Source organism: Aythya fuligula, chromosome 8 (genome assembly GCF_009819795.1).
Source record: "Aythya fuligula isolate bAytFul2 chromosome 8, bAytFul2.pri, whole genome shotgun sequence".
Taxonomy (NCBI): Eukaryota; Metazoa; Chordata; class Aves; order Anseriformes; family Anatidae; genus Aythya; species Aythya fuligula.
The window spans coordinates 31,109,594-31,126,502 of NC_045566.1; the positions used below are offsets into that span (position 1 = coordinate 31,109,594).

Consider the following 16,909-nt stretch of genomic DNA (forward strand, 5'->3'; position numbering starts at 1 on the left):
TTGCCAGAATTTCAGTGAAATCAAATGATAATGCCTCAGAATCAAAGTAGTCGAAAGTCACTAGTTGTTAAGCCTTGAAAACACAAAGAGTAGCTAACATAAATGCCCTGACATTTTTTATTTGTACGTACTCGTATTTTAACTGAGAGAGCCAATTCCTGGTTTTACTGGACTTCAGCTACAACTGATTGGACGCATCTATGTGCAGCTCCTCACATCTCACTACTTCAGTTTCAGGAATGCAGAAGATGAAACTGAAACTCAGGGAATTAAACTTCACTCTCAAGAGCTAGCCTAGTGCCCTGAAGAACTGCAGTACCATTCTGGGAAACAGATGGTCATTAAAGTGCCCAGTACCAAAGGAAAAATGTTTTTTAAAAATCCATTTTAGCAAGAAGTTTCCCTTGCTATCATGGAGAGACCACAATCAGGAACAAGCTACTTAGTGGGGTCTCAAACCCAGAGAGATACACAAAGTAACCTAGGTTATATGAAAGCAGTACTTGAGGAGGAGTGAGAAGAGGATAAGGAAAACAAAAAGCCTCACAGCTTTTACAAAACAAAGAAGCAATCAAGCAAAACCAAAACAAATAACACCCAACCCCTTAGTCTCAATCTAAAGACTTAATCATATCATCACACCCCTTGCTACAGGAATAAGTATTTGAGTCCCGCACCAAAGAGTGAGGAAATGTGGCTTTACCAAAATTACCTGCCTCACATGATGACATTTCTATTCAAAGTTTGATGGCACTGTACACTATACAGTCCCCTCACATTATTTCTGAAGCAGAAAAATCCCAAGCAATTGGATTTTCCTGGTTAAGTTACTATTCATCTTCAAGAAATTCATTTTTCCTCTTTCAAACATGGCATCCACTGAGATAAAAGACCTAACCAGAAATTCCAGTCTGCTGTTCTTTCCCATTTTATTACAGGATCCCAAATTGCTTTTCAACAGGAAGTTCATCTTTTTTTTCTCTCTTCCAAATAAACAAGCACCTCCTTGGCTGTTCTGCACAGATCTCAAATGTCACTATCTACTTCTTAGCGAATTCTCCAGACAGTTAAAAAAAAAAAAGTTATCAAGCTTTTAATTAATGAGGTTAATTCTGAATCCTTTGAAAGTAAAATTTTCACCATTCACAAATCCAAGTACTAACCCACGTTCCAATAAATCCCAGTTTCCAGAAGTCAAAGATTGCAAGTCTGAAATGAGATCCCATACCAATTAATGAAAATAACGAAACATCAGTAATGATTTAAATAATTAAGGGCAGCAACCATAATCTCCAGCTAGAGACAGGAAACTCAGATGTGAAGTTGTAACACAGGATATACTGCATATTTTGCCACAGAAGCACACTTTGGGAGCCAAGCAGAGTGAAAAATAAAAGACAACTCTGTAAGATCACCTGGAAGAATGCATTATTACCACAACATCACTGGAGTATCTGCTGACTTCAGTAGCTTCCCAGTTGGCCCCTCTCTTAAAAAAAAAAAAAAAAATCTGCTCGGAGAAGTTCCTTGTATACAATACTTACTTTCAAGCACATCCGTGCACTCCACTGATCCTGGGAGGCTTTTGTTCACAAAATGAACAAATGCTCGTACAATACAGAGACAAGTATCTGCACTATTAGCACCTAAACAAAAGTTCATCTAAGGGAGGGGAGGGAACTCTTATTTGACTTTTCAGAGCTATATTGATTTATCAGTCCTCATTAATGAGCCTTCATAGAGTTTTCCACTTACTAATCATAAATTTGAATTCATTTTCAGGGAAAAAATACAATAAAAAGTGTTACATTAAAATCCAGGTAACACATATAATCTCTTAACTTTAACAATGCTTTTCATTGCTTTTTATCTTTTATAAACTGTGGACTTAACCTTTAACTCTTCTTTCACTTGAGCATCTGATTTCTTTCCAGAATCTCAAATCCATGTTCTATGTTACTAACATTTTCTGTGTTGTTTTTGGAAAATTAGGCTCTTTCCAGCCATTCCAACAGCTGCAATCTTTATCCATTCTTTATTCATCTCATTTTTAAATTATTGCAACATCCTTTCCTCTGGTTTTGAGATATCATTTCACTTGCGTATGTTTCTTGAGTATTCTCACCCTGTCTCTTTGCATCCTTCGCATCAAACATTGACTTCTTGACCTCACTTTCCAGGGCACTGCTGTCTGATTCCAACTCTATTACCTCATCGTACCAAAGGACTGACACATGCTTTCCACGAGACTCCAACACTCCTTCGTACATTTCAACAACTATTTCCTGCATTCTGGTAGGTTGCTTATGATCTAATCCTTGCAAACATTGCAAATTCTCCCTGCCCTCCTCCTTTATGTTCCAAGACAAACACTTGAGATGCTTCAGTTGAGATCAGTGCCCACCATACTATATGAGATTTGGGTCTGCACAACTCTGTCACTTGGCACAGTCATTAACTGACCTATCTCCTGCTGGCACTGAACTGGGAATAGTCTTTTACTCTGTGCACAGCATAACGAATACAGCACAATTCAAACCCACAATGTGACTAATGGCTCTAGGCATCAGATAAATACAAACAACATAGAACACGCTCCAAGTATTTATTACGGATGTCATATACACTGAGCATATTTCTCTAACTGTGCATAACTTCACATAAACAGCAAAAAAAAAATCAAGACAAGTAGATGTCACAGAAGACTGCTAGAACAAGAACAATTTATCTATTATAAAAATAAAAAATAAATTGAGCATTAGATACATTAAAATTTCCTCTACTGCAGAGAAAGCCAATTGTAACACAGCACAGATAATGTCTTTGGTTCACACATATCAATTATGCTTGTACTCAAAGCTGAAAAAAACAAAACAAAACTATGCTGCCTACAGCAAATGCTTATTTGAAAACATTATTAGAAAAGTGACACTTTTTTTTTTTTTAATCTTTTTGGTAATAAATCAAGCTTCTGGGGAAAACAAGCAAATGAGCATACTCTACATTCAAACTCCCTCAATTACTCTGCTAACCAGAGTTTACAGGGAGAAAGGTTTTCATATCCACCTGAATTGGACAGCCAGCATGAAAGAAACAAGAAATCAAATGCTGTCTTTCAAAGGATTTACCAAACAGTTAAAGACGCAAAAGGCAGATGCCAATTTTCATCACCCTCACACACACTTGATTCCCCTAAATATGCCAAAAATCTAGACTGCCTTTTGACTCTCCAGTGCAATTGCTGTCATATTTCAGATGCTCTTCAGTACTTAACTAACACTCCAAACTCAAATCAAGTGGATGTAATTTCATTGCGCAATGCTGAAAAAACATTGCTGGCTTAATAAGGAACTATAAAGTGTGGCACTACAACTTGTGTACCAGCCAGTGACAGGGGAACTGCACAGCGTTTGCCTCCTGAACAAATACTTAGTAAGCATAAGCATTACATGAAGAAATAAAATGAAAAAATGATGAACTTCGTTAGTGTGCAGCAGACTTCATCCACGAATGTGGCATTTGATCAAGTATTGTGAACAGATTTCTTTCCAAACATACATTTTTTTTTTCTGTACAAAATCTAACTAGGTAGTTAAAATGGAGTTACGCTTTACTGAGAAGAATTTTAAATGGTTACTTTGTGTAGACTGTCTGATGAAAGAGAATGAGGATGAATTTATCAGGAATTTGCTCCTTTTTGGTTTTGCGTATAACATTAAAAAACACAGTATTACTTTGAACTTCCAATTAAATAACCTTGAAGCATTCTACAAATGCAGATACTGTTACAATATTAATTTGATGCAAACAAACTTTATTCTGATTTTACAACCTGAGACAGAGACAGAAAATAAGTTTACCTGCCCAAGATGATACAACAGATCCACAGTAAAGCCCAAGAAAAATTGAGATCTCACAGCATTTTCAAACCTATGAGACTACATTTCTCCTCTAAAAGATGTAACAAAGCGATGTATAAATGTACAAACCACAATGCCAGCAAGCAGTTTTACCAGCCTCATGTCCTTTTTATTTTAAATGACAAAGCAGAAGACGAATTTTGAACAAAGGGAAAAAAATGAAGGAATGGGTATTCATGAATCTGGCATGTAACTATATAAATTTTCAGTTCTACTACAATATAAGCAGAGAATTAACTACACTGAAAATTAAGCCCATTCTTGTCACCTAGCAGGAACTAAAACACTTCTATCACTGCTTTTAGAATAGAGCTTGTAGTGGGGAAAAAAAAAAAAAAAAAGACTAACAAAGAACAGAGTCAGTGTAAAGGGTCAGGATTTTAATGAAAACCAGAAGGTTTTCATTATTATAATACATTTTTTTTCCTTCTCCTCCCATCCAGCTGAAACACTGACATGCTTCTGAGGACGAACCTATAAAGCTTTCTGCCAAGAGAACACTGGGACTGGGGTACGTAAACTCACTAGGGGCAAAATGAAACAAGCTGATTGGAATTGCAGCTTTCACTGAACAATTTGTTCACCAACACAAGGAAAAAGCTAAACACATCTGGACTTTGGGGATTCTTTTTCTACCAAAAAGATTTCAAGCTGCTGGAAAAGTGTGCATGTGTGCTATGAACAATGAAAATTTAATCTGAAATGTGCTGAAGAACTTCCTGTCCATAAAAAAATTACTGCATTACTCAACTACTGGCTTCACCAAGCATGCTAAAAAACTGCAGAGCAAGTTTAAGGGCTGAAGTATTTAACTACTTTACTATCAAGATACTGTCTCAGCTAGATCAGTCCAGTGTAAGAACTTAAATACACAAATGAACTTTTAGACATTTTCCCAGGGTATTACAACTTATTTCAGTATGTCTATAGCACAAATGACAACTCTATTCAAACATCGATACAAACTCTGTTTTCGAGTATTCATTTGCAAACTGCTGAAAGCCCGAATCATACCTACTTGGTCACTCCTTACCAAGAACAAACCCAAACACATTGATAGCAAGACTTATTTCTATTCATGCTTTTTTCTGTCCCAGGTCCTGAGGGATTTTGCCATTCGAAAGGACCTTGTTGCAAGCATTACTTTGACAGGTACGGTCTTTAAAGAAATCCTCTGCTTGGCTCAGTTAAAAAAATAATTAAATAAATCTTACAATCTCAAAAAATTTCTTCCCATTCTCACTCAGGAAATCAAACTGCCAGAATTTAGATTCTTGACACAGCCAACCCTCAGAATCTGTACTACCAATAAGGACAGCACATGCATTTTAGAAAAAAATAAGTCCCATGTATGCTTGTAAAAACTTCAAGGAAGAGCATTTATATTTCTCAGTACATACAGAAATCAGGCCATGAATAAAAATAAGATGCCATTTTAATAGATATCAGGTGATAAATGGTTTTCAAAATTGAAAAAATACTCTCTAAACAGATACTCAAGGGCGCAAGCATGTATGCTTCCTTAAATTAAAGTATGTTCAAAATCAAAACCAAACTGATAAAGTCTCAAGACAGTGACTCACCCCTTCCTGGAAAAATCAGTAAAAAGGTCAGATGTTTCTGAAACAGACAATTGCTGGAAAAATAAAGACAAATATTATTTCTAACTACAGCTCAGTACAATTGTTTTCATTCCTGAGCCTGAGGTAACTACGCGTTCACTAATCAAGTACTCAATCCTTACATAACTTTCCATTTGGAAATCAAAGAAGTCTTGACAACAATGAAATAAGCCACACAATATTCCTTGTGAAACAGACTGCAACCTCACAAAGGTTACATGTTTTGTCCAGTACCTTACCCATGACAGAGGAAATGTATGGCCATCTCATACATCTAGAAAACCATGTAATTTCATATGTTAACCACAAGACACATTCCTTGCACACATTTGCAGACCACAACAGCAAGAACACTGAATTAAAGGAGAATTACTTGCACTCTTTGGATTCAGTTGAAGAAAAAATCTGAGGAAAAAAATAAAATAAATCCAAGCTTCATCTCACAAAAATCTACATAGAAAATAGAATATTGACTTAACACAGTACACGTTACCATTCTGGAAAAACAGTTTATGAAACATTAAGATTCAAAACTACAGAAGAATTTCTGCATAGAATATGGCTTAACAAGTAGAATTATTTTCAATTTTTTCTAACTGTTTAAAAGAAATTACTACCATTAACAATGCAGTGACTACATAATCTCACTCTTGTATTCACTGTACACAAAGGTTTCTCAGTATCAAACTTTTGAAAAAAAATATTTAGATTGAAAACCAGTTTTTCTGATCTATGAATAAAAATATGAGAAACTATTAGAAAAGAAACATGTAACAAAATAGTTATTATTTGTTAAAGTCAACTTTTTCATATTTACTTTCTGTTGATGTTTTACCATCAACAATTAAACATGGTGACTTTTTCAATCAGACATCACCACACAACTTACCCTCTTCTGCACAAAAAGAATACATTATTTTGAAATAAGAGACTAACAATGACTGAAATAGACAACAGAAGCACAAGAAAAATTACAAAAAAAAAATTTGATGCAACTGAAAATTACTTAACATTTTCATATATAAAACTTGGTTTTAGGCACTGAATTAATTCTGTTTAAGTAAAGATTAAAAGAGCACATCACCAAACACGCTTTGATCTTTGGTCAGATGTAACTCGTTTCTAAAACAGCGTTCTACAGTGCCGGTGGTTTTTTAATTATAAAAGATGGGGTGCTTCTGGCCCCAAGGAGCTCACAACAATAGTATCATTAAATCTTCCATAGCCTTTTTCTTAAATCATAAAATCTTAGCACAAAAGCCCTCAGCAAAACTTCTGCTTTAAATATTTATCAAGAGGTGAGAAACAGATGGCTAGACTGGTTTTACAGACTGAAAATGTTCTGACATGGTATTCCATCTCTTTTGCTGCCAACTGCCATTAAGAGATTCACAGAGGTTCAGAAACACAGAACATAAACAAAAAAAAAAAAAAAACACAGAAAGGATGTTTTTCAAAGAGGTAGCCTTAACCTCTCTAATTAATTTCCAAGGAAGCTACTTTAAAAACAAAACTGCCAATCACACACTAAGTTTCACTTGCTTCCATTAAGTGAAGGACTTCATCACTAACCATCCTCCAGTCTCCAAAGCTCAGTGAGCCTTTAGTGTCAAACAAACACACTATATATTCTACTTAACTGAACAGAAACCCAAGATAACAATAACCAGGTATGGTTTGTTAAATCTTCTATGTTAATATTATTTGTACAGTTGATGCCCATCACAGAAAGAACTCTAGATGTACAAACATACACACTAAACGGAGGTTTATGCCAAATAGACTCGAACAAATCAGAATCCATCATTTTTCTTTCCAAATACTTCAGTTGCTAAATTAAGGCCCACAGCCTTAGTTCCGTTCATCTATTCTCACCTTGGATATTGCAATACAATTTGATAGAAGTCAGACTGGAGCATCTTACTACGCAAGTGTGAAAGTCCACCCAGGACTGTATGCCCTCAGAGTGCTCATGAGGAGAACAAAAACACAATACCAAAACAAACAAACAAACCTTACTGAAGTCAAAACCCTGGAAAGTGTGTCTAAGTGAAGAGCCACAAGCAACAATTTTTCATTAGCAAGAAAACAATGATACCTTTCATCAGGTGATTATTACTTTACAATTCCTATCTATAAGAAAAAAAAAAAAATTTTTTTAAAAAAACACCTCATTATTACAGACAGGAGAATTTAGAGCACAGCAGTCCAAGTCTCAAAAAATACAATTTCATCTGGATGACAGACAACTAGAACCCAGACGTCCCAGTTCCCACTGCTCTCTCATAACCATGAGGAGAAGACTATCACGCAAAGCAGTTCACTGAAGTATCCTGCTTTTAATGAGCACATATCATGACATATATGCTGCAGTCACTACAAAAACAAATGCACTAATCAGAATAAAATTATCTGCGGAACAACACTCAAAATTCATCACAAAAATTGTGTTGTGGAAAAAAAAAGGAGAACACTTTTCACATAGTGTGGAAAAAAAGGTAAAACAAAAGTTCTACTGACAGAATGGCTTGAACAAATCAACATTTATTTCACTATTATTAGTTCATATTATTTTATAGTGTTATCAGAGGAAATACGTTCATTACTGAAAGCAGTCACACACCAGGGAATATGCTGTTGGACTAAAAACAAGAAGCATCTCCACTTCAGCCTACCCAAGACATGTGCATTGGCCACTGTACACCTAATTCTGAGCGGTGTACTTATAAAAATGGTTGACTGAAAGGCAAAAATGCCCAATAATCCACAAACAGAAATAGCAGCTGAAGAATTTAAGAATTAGGAAATACTGGCCCATCAAACAAAATCTTTCCCTTTTTTCATGATATAACCACTGAAGATACTTTAAACATGAACAACACACTTTAATACCAGAAGAGCTATATTAAACAGGTACCACATAAATATTGGACATGAGTTGCTTTTTCTAATCCCCTAGATTTTCTTCTGGATCCTTATTTCCCTCTAAATGTACCCACGCACACTTTTTACTTTATCAGAAGTAGCGTACAGACTCCAGGAAAATAAATAAATAAATACATCAGAACGGCAAACATATGAGGAGAGCCTACATACGTATTTGCTTACAAACATGTCGCGAACGTTTGCTCAACATTCAGAAAAACCGTCCTCCAAATGCAAGCCTTGACCCTGCCAACCTGCCCTTCGGATCCCCAGGCACCAGCGCTATCAAGGGCGAGGCCTCTCCCCGCTGTGCCCGCGCTGCGCCGCTGGACGCCCCGCTGCCATTAGCGAGCCCAGCCTGGCTCTGCTGCTGCGAGGCTGCACTCAGGGTAGCAGCAGGGGAAGGAGAAGGGAAAGCCTCGGGACGAAAACACAGATAATACTTTAACACAGCCCTGTCTCCAAAGCTCCCAGAGCACTGCTTTTCATTGTGTTCTTGGTCTAGAGAGGAGCTAATAAATTTATAAACAAAATTTTACACCAGAATTGAAAGATAAATGTTTCTCTGCCCATTGCAAGATGTCAAAGCAAATGTTTGATATTCTTTTCAATCGGTATGAGAGGCACCGAACTTTTTTTTTTTGCGTAACAAAATACTTGGCTTTATAGCCCTAAGATGCAATTTTTCAAAAAGCATGACATAATTCAACAAAAGCAACCCATTTAGAAGGTACATTTCAATATAAAAACTTAAATCATCAGAGAAGCTAGCTATATACCTACAAACAGACCATTTTATATATATATATATTTATATATTTTATATATATTAAAAATATATATATATATATAAAAAATATATATATATATAAAATCTGTGTCCATACCTTAAGGAAATAGCTATCTCCTAATAATACGAAAAAGCATATTAAATTTTGCTGAAATAAAAACAGTAGCATAGAACTTTTAGTTTAAACATCTGTTATTATTTCTTTAAACCAGCACAATGGAATTAGTGACTTAGGAAAAAAATGTAGTAGGTCCAGATAAAATTCAGGCAGTTTGATGATGCCGTAAATAAAATTGCCTTTTCTTGAAATGAAGTCTGAAGTTGAAATCCATGTTTTTGTATGTATTTCTGACGTGTTTTCTCACAATGCTGAACACCAGACAGAACACAAAACCTGAGCTATCATTCACAAGCCGAACAAAGAAAACAAAATTAAGAGGCTGCCCAAAAGAACAGAGACGAGTAAACTGAAAGCCTGGTTTCTGAAGCGATGGGTATTTAAGTACACACAGAAGAAAATTCAGCGTTCTCCTCCAAGGCACCCCCCTGCTCTCCCCAGCGCCGACCCAAAACCTCTCCCGGGTAGGGGCGGCTGCACCAGGCGATCACGGAGATCTCTGCCAGCCTTAAGGGCCCCGCTTCCCCACACGACACGGGGGACGCGGGGCTGCTGCAGCCCCCCAAACCCCGACCCGCCCTGAATCCCCCCCGCCAGGCAGCGCCGCTCCCGGCGCCCAGCGCTGCCGCAGCCGTGCGGGACAAAGGGGCTGCCGGAGCCGCGAGGGGCGGCACGGCCGAGCCGCGGCCGCTGCGCCCGGTTGCGGGGAATATTTGGGGGAACATTCTGGGGAACATTCTGGGGAATATTCTGGGGAATATTTTCCTCAGGGCGTGTGCGCGCTTCGCGCCGCGGTCCGCAGGGGGCCCGCCGCTCCCCCCGCCGGCCGCCCCCGCTCTGGAAGGTTCCCTCCGGAGAAGCCCCCGGGGGCGGCGCCGCAGACAAAGCCGGGCCCGCCGCGACCCCGGGCCGTCACCGGGACCCCCCCGCACCCCGCCACGGCCGCCCCCAGGCCCCGCTGCCCGCCGAGCGCCCGCCCCTCAGCCCCGCCTCGGCGCCCCGCTTCCCCCTCACACCGCCCCGAGCCCCCCCGTCCCTCCGCCGCTGCCGCCGCCCTTCCCCAGCGCCGAACAAAGCGGCCGGGCGGGGGGGGGGGGGAGGCGGCGGGTGCCGACAGACGGAGCGGCCGGGCCCACACTCACCCACAGCTCCGTGCCCCAGCTCATGGCGGCTCCGCGGGCAGCGCCGGCTGCGGCTGAGGCGGCGGCGGGGACGGGGGGGGCGGCCGGAGAGGGTCCCGGCGGTGCCCTCGGTCAGCGGGGAGAGGCGGCACAAGGAGCGGCGGCGCTGCGAGCTGCGGCCCCGCCCGGCTCGGGGAGGGGGAGCCGCGGAGGAGACTGGGAGAGGGGCGGGCTCGGCCGGGGCCGGGCCGGGGCGAGGCGCCGCTCCCGGGGGAGGCCCGGCGCCCAGCCTCCCTCCCGCCGCGCCTGGCGGCCCCCCCCGGCCCGAGGCGCCGCCCGGTACCGGGCGGAGGGAGGCGGCGGCACTGTCCTGGACGAAACCGGGGTGTGTGGGGAGGGGAGCGGCCGCGCCCCGCTCGACTCTGAGGCGACGCCCGGGGGCAGAGCCCGCGCAGCGAGACCCCGGCCCTCGGCGCCGCGCCTCAGGGCGGCCGGGCAGGCGCTGAGTCACGGCGGGAGCGGCCCCGGGCACAGCGGCTCTCGGGCCCCGCCGGGAATTTCCTCAGCGCCTGGCAAGGAAATGGTGTTAAATCCTCGCCATTTCTCCACCAAAATGTCCGTTTCGAAACCTGATAGAAGGCAGAGGTTTGGAGAGTCCTCAGAATTCCCCTCAGAGCATCAATTTTTGGTTTTCCTCCCATTTTTACTCAAAAATTGCAGCAAGGACGTGGTGAAAATATTGCTGTTCTGCTCAGTCTCCATCATGAAAAAAAAGTGACTTAAGCCCAACAATTTTTTTTCGTTTCCAAAATCACCTTCCAGGTGTTGCTCGTTCACATGATGCTTAGTTGACATTTAATCTTTTTCCTTAGGAGAGCAAAATGCAAATTCTTTTAGATATGAAACCATTACAGTAAGATAATGCGAATTATCAAAATAAGCAGATGAGATCACAGGTCAACGATGTTATTTCTGGAGTGAAGTGTTGGAGCCAGTCACGTTACACTAGAAATGCATTTGGTCTGTGGGAAGCCCCAAGCTGAACAATTCTGCCACGTGTTGTGGTGGCCGACGGAGAGGATGTTTTAGCAAGCCAGCGGTCACAAAACCCCAGATTTGGGCTCAAATTCCACACTTGGGCTCACTTCAATTGAACAGATGTTAATTCAAACAGTTTGTACATTGCATTTTACTGAAAATATTCACCAGGCTGAAAACATTTTGAGGATTCTGGTAATGAAGCACTGATGAATAAGAAAAGTAATCATATTATATCTATATATACATATATAGATAGATAGATACACAAACACACACACATTCAATTCACATGCTTTTGAGGATTAGGAAGAAAAACTTAGATCAACTCTTTGCTTAGCTACTTGTTCAATAAAGTTTGATTTTTAGTTTGCTTCTGACCCATACTTCTTCCTAAAAGAGCAATCACACGTATATCAGGTGTGTTTACACACAGGTACATTTCACCTTTACTTCAACTAGGAGCCACCTGTTCATCCATGGTGAGAAGATCATAGCTCATTTCAACAATAAACTACAAATGTAACTGCAAATTAGTTAAAAGACAAAAGAACAGTCATTTAAGTTCCCAACAAACCTGGAATTCCTATGCAATATATAAAGACCTTAAGATCAAACCTAATTTTAGCTCATTAAAGATAAAATAGAAGTCCTAGCAGTGTAACACTTAGTATCTCAGTTTAGAGAGGTCTGACATCAGCCACCATCAGGCCCTTTCCTGTTCAAGTACAGTCTGGCTTTAGGAGATTCCCATCCACACAGTGAGCTATGCTCTTCTCCAGTTTAGCAGTTCAGGATGTGAAGTGACGTAGCTGTAAGATGAGGGAAAAAGCCTACTGCGTCTCTGTGGGATATTGACAGAAGCATTATAATTAATCATTTAGAATTTTGACATTGTTTCCTTATCAGGAACTGCAGTTGGCCCTACTCCTAGATATAATTAAACAAATATTATCCCACAGATTTTTATTCTCTTAGTCACACCTCTGAAAACATTTATCTTCAGAAAAAGTGCAGATGATTAAAGAAGTCTCACCCAAAGGACTTAAGAAGAAAAATACACTGAAGACATATTTAAGTAATTTTTACACACAAAAGCTCCGTGATAAATTGCATTGTCCTAGTATCCTTCTAACCCATTATCATCTTCTAGATGATGATGACATCTTATATTTAGCTTAGAAAATTTTACGACTGTACTTAGCTGTTTTTCCCCATCACTGATGGATTAACAAGGGTTTTAAAAGAAAACTGCCTGATTTTTAGGACAAATCTACATCACTCTAGTTATCACAATTGTTACATGTTCTGTTAATTCTGTTCACTTCTCAACAGAATCTACTAAGATTTACAAGTGTACCTAAGGATATTATCTTGGCAGAAAAACAATTTGTGTGATTAATTTGGAGTGGCAGAGAAGTCTGTCTGGCACTCCCTGCAGGCACACTTCCTAAAGACAGAAGCAGCTTAGCTTTCCATTGCCACAAAAATCAGCAGGACCAAGCAAACCGTTTCCAAGTATCTTTTTCTCAGTTTGAAGTGCCATTAATCCTTTTCTCTGCTAGCCAGCAGTCTCTTTGTTATATTAAAATTGCATTTTTACTCCACAAAGAAATGTTGCAAAAGCATATTCTCTTTTCACTTTGAAAACAAAAGAATTTAGCTTTTCCCTTTATTTATGCATGTATTTCCTCCATTGCCAGCATTCCAAGTGCTCTAATTTCTAAAAATATCCCATGTTCCTAGCACCTGTGTGGTGAGCAGATGATCATTATTTTACAGCTAGGAAATAATCTAGAGACAAAAGAAGTCTTGACACTTCTACTTGCTTTGCTATCTGCACAGATTTCCTCTGTCTCCCAGAGGCTGGTTATTAAACAATAACCAGCAGCTTCCAAAGTGTCTGTAGTTATGCATCTGGCTACAGACTTACTTCCACTGGGCTCCTATTTCTACTATTAGGGAAAATATTTAAACTCACTTTTTTTTTTTTTTTTTAATTTTTTAAATACAAGCATTTTTGACTACTTAAAAAAAAAACTAAAAAACTGTATTAGACTGCACTACCTCTGCTTCAAGGCAAAAGTAAAACAGCACTTACTAGGGCAGCTTCATCCACTAGTTAGGTCACCTAAGTTTTTCCCCTACCTCTGAATTTCTGTGGGAAGAACGGTATGCCCTCCTTCGTCTTTTCTGGTTTGTGCTGTGAAATGAATTTTCTATAGCAGAGAAATGTATTTCTTCTCCCCACCCCCCAGGAAGCAAAACAAAGGTATCACCTGTGATCAGATAACAGAACTGAAAGGACAACTTACACAGCGGTAAACAGGGCAAAAATGAGAACTTCTATCTGCTTTTATGAAATACCCCATGTTCACTCCTTTTGCCCACACTACAGCCAAGAGCACATCTTCTGGTGCTATGAGAGAATGTGGCATCAATCAGCATCAACTAGCAATACTTTAACTACAAACAGCTTCTTATTTCACAGGAATTTGCTTTTTTTCCAGTGAAGTGAGACTCAGTTTAGCATTTTATCTGACAACATACAAATGTATCCCAAGGTGAAGGATGGCCAATTACTGCAGAAATATCAGGGAATACCCTTAAGTCATGATCTTTAAAACACTACTTCGGACTCTAACGTCTGAGTATTACAAAGTAATTTGCTTTCATTGCACATAGTTTCAGAATTTTATCAAAACAACCGCTAACACCATGGCTTTGCTACCTTAATTTCTGAAATCTCCACCTAACTCCTATCTTCTCAATTCTCCCACCCACTCCATGCACATTTCCCTACATTAAAAGAACATTGAACTGTAACAACTGTGTGGAATTACGTCAATAATAATTGTGAATTCTGATAGACAAAAATTTTCATTACTGTATTATCTACACACATAGAAATAATTATGGTCAAGATAAAAAGCAAAGACTTGAACAGTAACTACCATCTGCATTGATTAGTTAGCAGCTTTCAAGCAGAGTATAGATTAACATGCTGTATCAATATTGAACCACAAAGTTTGTCAAGGTAATAATTCAAGCTGCAGAAAAATGAGGAGTGGAGAAACATCCAGCTACAGATCAGCACCACCCATTTTCAGAGGTGTTAAAATATTTTACTATCATCTGCCTGAATTATGATCAGAAATATATATTAAATTGTGTGCAACCTTTCGTAACATTTGAACATAATCTGTATGCTGGGTCACCGGTTAATCTCTTTAAAAGGAATTTAAATTTAAAACTGTATTACTCCCCCCAGACTGTGACAGTAACAGGTAACAAGTTTGCAGTAGTTTCCAGACATCCAGCTGAAATTATTTACTGAACTTGATAGCCACCTGCTGGCAATCACTGGAACAAGCAGAATAACTCATTTCTGCTGTAGCTAATCAGATCCTATTTCATGGAGCCAGTGTAAATTACATTAATTTGAAACTCAGAGGCAAATGAGCCCTGGATTGCCCTACCTTCCACACACACCACTGCAGGTCTTGACTTCTCTCCTTTAAGGGAACTCTTGTCAGCGGTTTACTTTCAAGTATCCTTCCTTCATTATTGTAAACCTCTGGTGGTAGATACCTTCTTTTCTCATGAGAAAGGAGATGTCCACGTTGCATAATACCACGTTTACACTGGTGCATGAAAGAACTGGCAAAGGATCACAATACAGAGGAAAACTCAGTAACTCACATGTCCAAGAACATTCTCTCCTTCCCACCATTAAGCACTTGTAAGAACAGGAGCCTGTACATAAACCAGCAATGCTAATGAGGACACTGCTGTTCATAGAATAGGCAACTAATCAAGCAAAAAGATGTAGTTACCTTCCTACACCTTTCTCTCATATTAACAAAGATCACTACAACTCTGTTCATCATCTTATTTCTCCCCAGGTGATATTCTATCAGAGACTGTTTGCTATTTTTAAGTAATTTCAAAGAAACAAAACAAACAAATCACTTGTCAGAAAAATAATCCTTCCTAAACATCGCATTTCCAGTGCTCTATTTAACTAAATTTAAAGACCAGCATCTGTTTTTAGGACTTAAGGTGCATATCAGGTCTAAAAGGTAGCAAACAAACCTAGTAGGAGTCGTTTTTCCTTTTTGCTTTAAGCATACTTTTCCCCTTAAAGATACTGGGAGATGCAGAGGGAAGAACATACAGAATTTCTTAAGAAATATATTTATTTTTTTCCTCCCCAATACACTTATCTTCTAGTAGCCAAGGTTTTCCCCTGGATTTCCTGCAATCTATAGTACTCTCCTTACATCCAGATTCTCTTCAGCTGATGAGGTTTTGAAAAGAAGGTAAAGGCTAAGTTCTGTTGCTGCCTTCATCCCCCCCATACACACTGTACAGTACTCTTGGTTTTGTGCCATAGTAGCGGGAAAGTAATGGTAGAATCAGTCAAAAATCAAATATTAAGTTCAGTGAAGTAGCAGCAAAAGAACTTAATTACAGGTTCTCCCTGGCTTCACCCAATTATTCACACAAATTTGGCTTTATGGTCTGCTAATTAGATCATACACATGGCCCTGCAACCAAAACACCTCAGCCTCTAGAGCAGAGCCTGAGGCCAGCATAGCTCATACCAATTAGCCCAGCATATGAGTTGCCTGTTGAAGAGGCTCACAAATGAGCTCCTCACCTGGGAAGCAGGCAAGAAAGAGGCCACACAGGATTCTCCCAGTCATACCACTGCAACTTGCAAGCCCCATTCCTGACAAACCCAAATGATCCTGTAGTTTTCCTTTTAAATTCAAAACTAACCAATTTGCAAGAGGACTCATGTCTTCTACTTTATCCACTGATTTATAATACAATTACTATATGATCAGCTTTGAAAACTCAAGGTACTGGAAATTATTGGGAAGTTCATCTCTAGTAATAAAGGTTTATGTTTGTGAACAAAATGTAGCCAAATATGAGGACTGACCTGCCCTTCCCCTCTAGGGTGAAATTTGTACACCTTTGGAACAGGTTACAAAAATATCCAGGCACAGATACATATGAAAATCTATTTCAGCATTCAGAAGCTTTATTCTGAGTTCATAAAGGAAAAGATTTTTAAACATGCTGTCAAACTCAGTCAATACTGGAAATTTCATTTTAGGGCAAGGTCCAGTTCTCAATCCCCCTCTCCCTTTCTCACATGATTAAAGAAAAAAATACTTAGAGCAATCAATGAAATGTCTTCTTGCTCCAGAGAGAACCGCAGAGAACTTCTACCATAGTTCTTCCCTCAAGACTGTGTGATTGATTCATGCCCTAGACCCTTTTCATCTATAAAGGGAAGTCAATTTAGAGCAAAGATTTCTACCTACATAGGTTCTTAAAATTTTCTGTTACATGCCTACGTG

The 16,909-nt window shown here is 39.6% G+C and overlaps 1 protein-coding gene across 3 annotated transcripts in view; it reads right to left on the reverse strand.

The window, feature by feature from the left end:
• Window positions 1-10,662, reverse strand: part of FNBP1L (formin binding protein 1 like) — a 51,865-nt gene extending 41,203 nt beyond the window's left edge. For 2 of the 3 annotated variants that reach the window (XM_032191961.1, XM_032191960.1), the window contains exon 1: window positions 10,518-10,660. In XM_032191961.1, the coding sequence (XP_032047852.1) occupies window positions 10,518-10,541 (24 nt within the window). In that variant the 5' untranslated portion in view covers window positions 10,542-10,660. Of the gene's footprint in view, window positions 1-10,517 lie in introns of all 3 variants that reach the window. The other variant, XM_032191962.1, reaches the window with a different exon arrangement.
• Window positions 10,663-16,909: the final 6,247 nt, after the last annotated feature.